The 7,000-nt window shown below is 44.2% G+C and overlaps 1 protein-coding gene across 1 annotated transcript; it reads left to right on the top strand.

Moving 5' to 3' along the window:
- Positions 1–1,738: 1,738 nt before the first annotated feature.
- Positions 1,739–2,578, top strand: LOC121837318 (elongation of very long chain fatty acids protein AAEL008004-like). Its single transcript, XM_042292916.1, has one exon. The coding sequence runs from the start codon at positions 1,739–1,741 to the stop codon at positions 2,576–2,578; it is 840 nt and encodes a 279-aa protein (XP_042148850.1).
- Positions 2,579–7,000: the final 4,422 nt, after the last annotated feature.

The raw sequence follows: 7,000 nt of genomic DNA, 5'->3' as shown, positions 1-7,000 counted from the left end.
GGTTTTTAATCAAAGCCAATATAAAGACAAATTTGGTCTTTCTCACACTGCAACGCGCTTTTAAAGGCGCTGACATGCTCAGTCATGAACAGTCACCCAGTTTTTTTTAAGTCTGTTGAATCTATGGGACGTCCTCCTGCCCAGTGGTTGACCTGAAGCGACGTTCACATTCATCACTTCTCCAACAAACTTAAAGGAGCTGCGCTACGATTTTAACGTTAAAAGAATTGGCATCTTGTACTTCTGATATTGTTGATCTTGTCACAAAGGACAGGAAACACAACTTTTTCCTTCGAAATTTACGATTCCGCCGCGTAATCTCGAGGCAAAAATTAGAATATTCCCCGACCTGCAGCAGCGACCGGCGGCCATGAGAAACACGCGGCGTGACGTCTATGGGGGTCTTGTATAAAGATAGCAAGTTCCGCGAGTACCTGCTCGATAAAAGGTAACATTTCTATAAATCTTGTTGTTCCAACATAAATATAAATGCGTCAAAAACCTGGTGTCATCGACAAAACTTTTATTATACGGAGTTTTAGTGGCGCCATCCATCTTAGGTAACCGTCAGCTCTATCTGCTACCGCGAACGGCCGCCAGAAACCGGAGGGGAGGGGGACTGAGCCGGACGGGTATGACCGGACCCGGATGACACTTTCCTCCTTTCACCTTATTGTTCGCGCTGCGCCCGCCAGCACGTGGTCACGCCGTCGCGAGCGGATGAGTTCTTGATGCTCACTGATGGCTCTAGAGAGAGTGCTTCACCGGAACCCCGCGCGACCCCATTGATGTCACAACGCACGTGACTCGGAAGATGGTGAAGGAGTTGAGAGGTGCCGAAAATCTCAATCTTTTTCCATTTTTAAAATAAAAACTAGGACATGCAGGCAGAAGCGCTTTTTTGTTCTTTACTTCAGAAAGGTCGAGACGCTAACTCCCAGATTATTTAACCAAAGAACTGAAACTGTTGCACAGCTCCTTTATACTGGCGATTTCTTATTTCTAGAACCTCGATAGAGTGCGCACAATAACAGCCATCCCCACAATTAGAAAGCATAAATATACACCCAAACACAGAGCCCAGGGAACAAAACTATTTCCAGCTAGACCGCATTGTTAGAAAGTATAGAAGGTCTGTCACGAAACTGTCAAAACAATATTAAACCTCCGGGGAACACTGAATAACTAACTAGACAAAGAAGTCGCCACCTGACCGCACGAGAAAAACCCACAAGCTTTCACTGACTCTTTAAAACAAGGTATACCTCACCTCAAGCACGCTTTTCCTCTTAAGTTTCACACGGTTCATTAAAAAACGAGGCGCTGATACAGGAAATAAATCTGACAAGCCTAAGGGAAAGTTACGCAACGTCCGCCGCCGCAGTGTTCGATAATTTCGCGGAAGCCCTTTTTTATATTGCCACAGGTGTCCGTCTTATCTTTACATACTTAGCTTTTTTTACTGTTCCCACGTTCGTTAATTTACTTTCTGAATGAACGTCTCTAAGCGATTTTCTCAAGATGTTCTAAAGTAGTGACCTTTACACAACGCAAAACCTGTTTTAGGTGAATGTGCCACGTGACCATCCTCAACTACAAACAGGGCGTACTTTCTCCGCCTTATAACTGGACACCTCCCAAACTGAAGTCATTCTTTGGTGGATGCTTCACTAGACGTCCATAGAGAGGCTTCTCGACAAACGAAGCACAGAGTGAACAGCATCGGCAGATCTTCAAGATGGCGTTGACGGCGCCAGGATTGTTGGCGGACTTAGCGGACAAGTACGACCATTTCATGTCAATGCGCGACCCCAGAACAGTGGGCTGGGGCCTCACGAGGGATCTCAAGTTTATCCTCCCGATTTCACTCGGGTACCTCTACATCGTCAAGGTTTGGGGCCCACGATGGATGGCTCAGCGCAAGCCCTACAAGCTCAAGTCGGTCATCACGGCGTATAACCTGTTCCAGGTGATCGTGAACGGCTTCTTCTTCGTCCAGTACGCGCGTCACTCCTACGTCGGAGGCGGCTACAATGTGCTTTGTCAGGGTGTGAGCTACTCCAGGGATTCCAACTCAATGGTCATCCTCAACCTTTCTTGGTGGTACATTTTTGTGAGGATTGCAGACTTCATGGACACATTCTTCTTCGTCGCCACCAAAAAGTTTTCGCACATCACCTTCTTGCACGTGATTCATCATTTTCTTGTAGTTCTCAACGGCTGGCTATGGCTTACATTAGGCTCCGATGGTCATATTGTCATGGCACTGTGTTTTAATACCATGGTCCACGTAATCATGTATGGTTACTACTTTTTATCGGCTCTTGGACCCAGAGTTCGGAAGTACCTCTGGTGGAAAAAGTACCTCACTGGGCTCCAGATTTTTCAAATCGTTTTCCTCACCTTACACATGTGTATACCTCTATTCTACGAGTGTGGATATCCGAAGATTCTTATACTGTTAGCTGTTCCACAGGCCCTTATGGGCCTGGGACTTTTTATTAATTTTTATATTCATTCGTACATATGTAAAGGAAGGCCAGACCTCTGCATTTCGCAGGCAAATAAAGTGGAATAAAATGTTACCATAACCAGTTATTCATGGGTAGACACTTCAGCCGCGACAATCATTGGTTGTTACAAGACCAACTCCGACCGATTTCGAAGCTTCTGACTAAATAATGAATTTCGTTAGAGGGTGAATGAATATTATCGTGTGTCACTGGGCTTCGCGCGGACGTATTTATAAAATTGAGCCCGACTCCTCGATAAATCAAAACTAAATTAGAAAAAAAGAGTAACATAAACTGTGGGACAGTCCTCAGTTACAACGTTCATATAGAAGACGTCTAATATTTCATTAGTTTAATTATTGTTGGCATCTTAGACAAAAGAACACCCTACGCTCTACGCACTTATAGAAACATAAGTAAAAATGCAACGCTTTCACCACGCAGATGTGGACGAAACACCAGTATGAAGCAGTGTGTCGAACCGAAAAAAATACGGGTTCGGTTACGGTTCAGGTTCAGGTAAATTTATTTTGTTCCAGTTCAGTTCCGGTTCGATTAATTCAATCCGCGAACCGGTTCGCGAACCGGTTCGGGGCGCTGAACCGGTTCGCAAACCGGTTCGGAAATTATAAATGACAAATTGCGACATCAAAATAAACTACAAATAAAACATCTGAAATCAGCAGATACGAAACGGGATACATCGTAGTGTAAGGCTCAGGGATTTCTACCAGGAATGATTTCTTTATGTGCACTCAAAGGTTACCTCACCGACGTTTACGCATTCGGACTTCATCTAATTAGGTCCGACGCAATAGCTGTAAAATCCGCGACCTCCTTACAAACCCACTTACAAGTAGAACTCGCTAACTATCCCGCCACCTCGGCGTGTAAGCAATTGAAGGAACAGTGGGGAGAAAATACAGCTTTCTTTATTTGAACTAGCCTTCGGTAACTCAAATTAGACCCTTAAAGAAGTTTTCATTAAACAAGATACGGAATATGAAAAACACTTCACCGAACGCAACGCCAGTAGGACGTAATAGGATAAATATTAATATAGAAGAGTTCGCTGTCTCACAAATATGTTAGCTTCTAAGTGCCTATACGAAACCGGATGCATTATTATCAAACTCCACAGCCTTTTCTTTTCTCATTCCGATGGAAGCAATCTTCAAAAACTCGCGCGTTCGAGAAACGTGTTATGAAATGAGCACACAGTAGCATTTAGGATTTACGAGATTGTAGAAAAATGAAATCCCGTGACGCGATTTTTTTTTTTCTTTTTTTGCACAGCCTTCTAATTCTCTTTCTTCCGTGCAAGCCGCGACCAGTGCAATACTGGTTCCTATGTCAAGATTCATGGATGCAGCGTTTGTCAAGATTCATGGATGCAGCGTTTGTCAAGATTCATGGATGCAGCGTTTATATTCCTAAGACTGAGTGGAGAAGAAAAATATGTAAGCGAGGTGTGTGTCAGTTGACGGCACTTAAAAAACAAATGACATTGATAGCACATTCATTGTCAACAGCGCGTGGCCAAACCGTTTTGACATGAGCCGGTAACCGTTATTTTTTTCCGGTTCAGTTCCGGTTCGGGTTCATCGCGATAACAATATAACGGTTCGGGTTCGGGTTCAGTTCCGGAAAAAAAATACCGGTTCGGTTCCGGTTTTCGGTTCGGTTCGGTTTCAGTTCGACACCCTGGTATGAAGGCAAACCTGAAGTGAAATTTTGAGCTAAATTAAACTGCAGGGGCGAGGTTTTTAACTCTAAATCAGTGGGGAACGCTATACATGTCCCTACCATTTAAGCGCCTCGCTTTAGCGTAGCAGATACTATTGTGAACAATTAAATGAGTTCGATTTTGGCAAAAAATACACGAACCTTTTTGCGTCTTAAAAACGGAAGAATAAAAACATAAAAGACTTACAAAAACGACCACACACATTTAAAAAAAATGTTGCTATTGTAAAAAGTGTGCTCGTCCATGTACGTCTTCTAAGTTTTTATTATTTCGTGTTTTAGTATTTATTATAACAACGCGCTCAAAATAACTAGCATGCTTTACAGCTGCGACTGAAGTAATAATTTCTGTGGGTGTCTTTCGACTATTCTCAACTACAGTCAAGGTTGATTTAAAATCCAAGATCGTAGATTTTGCCGTTTCTCACATACTTAGCAAAGAGAAAAAAGAAAAAGTAATGGTTGCTTTAAAAAATAATGTGCATGGGAATGAACGCTACCAATTCTTCGATTAAAAGGTGGCGACTAGTCGGGTTAAAAATTTTAATCGACGCTTAGCTCCAACTACGACCTTAAAATGTTTGATTCGTCAACAACGCAACGACTCTAAATGAACGCAACGTCATATGAATAACGGATCACCGTATGACGCATGATTGGCTCAATGTCAATCGATCGTCATGGTCATATCGTCGATTAAGCAGCACAGCTGACGCTGTCAAGATGCGCCACGTCGTGTGATCGTCGCGCAATATTCGTTCCTTTCTTTGAACTGGCATTGGGTCTCGTTCTGTCGAGATCGGAACACTAAGGTGTTTCTGAAGTGGCAGAAAGACTCGGTTTGTTCGTCCGTCGCTCTCTTCCTCGTTTCTGCTTTAAACGCCGACGTCAGCGGTCCGGATTTCCCGCGTTCTGCACCGGTCTTCACCCACCTGGCGCCGACCAACGCGTGTATCGTACTGCCTCCGGGATGGATTATGCACTTCACAGCTGCGACGGAAGACAATTCACTCCGAAACGAAAAGGGATGAAAGCTTATATTATTTCAGAGATTTTCGGAGATGAGGACTCTTTACTGGTTGATTGACGGTACATTGCCGAAGACGCTTAGAATATTGGGAAACGCTGTCAGTCTAACGGCACGTCACCGCGATCCACGAGTCGTTGATACAGAGGTTTAAAATTCCGATCCGGAAGTCCGTCACATGAAACCGCCCTAAGGTGGGGTCTATTTCCCTTGCATAAGTTTCCGTGCATGCACCCCTTCAGGTCAGACGTTCCCACATTAGGAAGCTGCCGCTCGCTAGGCGTGCCGAACTAACGCAGTGTTTTTAAGGTGTTGTAGACAAAGTTAAAATATTTCTTGCCAAGGCACAAGCTGCCTAATTAACTCGAATTAGGTAGCTAACTTTCTTATGCGTTAAATAGCGAAAAAAATGATCATTACGAAGATTTTAAAGCGTTTTTTGAAACATACCATCGTGTTGTTTTCATTAGGGCAGCCTTCGTGTGTCTAATATAGAGATAAAGGAGGCGCGCGCGGTAGAAGAAAATAAAGGCATGATCATGCTGAAAGAGAAGGGAGCAGTGCATGTGCCCAGCGAAAACCGAACCCCTTTGGCGATTTGTGCTAGATTTTCAATTATTTTAGTAACTTTTTTCATTAAATTATTTTTATTCATTGATGTATTTATTTTGTTTCATTTTGTTTATTTATTATTATTTAATTTACTTTATTTATTGTATTTGCTAATTTATACTATTATTTTCATTAAAAAAATTACGCAGTCGCCAGCACCCCGCGTTTTTTTTAAAATAAATAATGCTTCTATTTGCAATAAAGTGCAAGCTGGTGCCAATGGGCGACTATCCCCGACATAATTAGCGCGTCACAATGAGAAAGTAGAGAACACTGCGGGGGACTTGAGGGCGCTTGAGGGAGGACGTCCCCGGGCTCGGGCGCGTCCTGGGTGTCTGCCTGCCCCACGCCCGTCGCTGCTCCAGTGGCGTTGAGGACGCCCCGGGCCCGAACTTGTTCCCTCGATCCCCGCTGGGGCTTGAACTTTACATACATGCTTTACGCAACTTGTTTGCTTTTAATTTGCTTTGTTTTTCGTAAGTAAGGAGTGTGAGTTTGTAGAGTTCTATTTTCAGCATGTATTTATCTGGTTCGGTACACATTAGATAAGAGGACAATTATCGCAGTAAGTTGACTATTTAACTATAATGTCATATCTTTTTAATATTTCGTTTTATGGGTCATGTTGGAATCGCAGAATTGATGGCAGTTGCTATAAGAGGCCAATCTATTTTTAGAGCGCAGCTCTTAGGGGCCCGTCTCCAGCCTGAGCGGCGTCGGCGTCGGCGTCGGCGTCGGCGTAACCGGCGGGGGGTCACGTGACCCGCCCTCCGAGGTCACGTGACCCCCCCCCCCCCCCCCCCCCCCCCCGAGGTCACGTGACCCCCCTCCCTTGAGATCACGTGACCCCCCGGGGTCACGTGACTACCCGCAGGTGACGTGACCCCCCTCAGTACCCTTCCCTACTCCTCCTCAAGAGCTGCGCTCCAATTCCGCGTTACAGGGATTTGTAAACGGCTTTCATTTTTTTTTTATTGCGAAAACGTAATGGTGTTGGATATATTAACCGATGAATAGTTGCGTTTTGTTTTTGCCCCAATTAAAAATTGCGCTAGAAACATCTTAAAAAACCCTGCCCACCATGACGCCTGAAAATGTGATG

The sequence above is a fragment of the Ixodes scapularis genome, unplaced genomic scaffold (genome assembly GCF_016920785.2).
Source record: "Ixodes scapularis isolate PalLabHiFi unplaced genomic scaffold, ASM1692078v2 PGA_scaffold3__209_contigs__length_174095766, whole genome shotgun sequence".
NCBI classification, from domain to species: Eukaryota; Metazoa; Arthropoda; class Arachnida; order Ixodida; family Ixodidae; genus Ixodes; species Ixodes scapularis.
The sequence above is the reverse complement of the archived record's forward strand: the minus strand, read 5'-3'. Positions and strand labels throughout refer to the sequence as shown.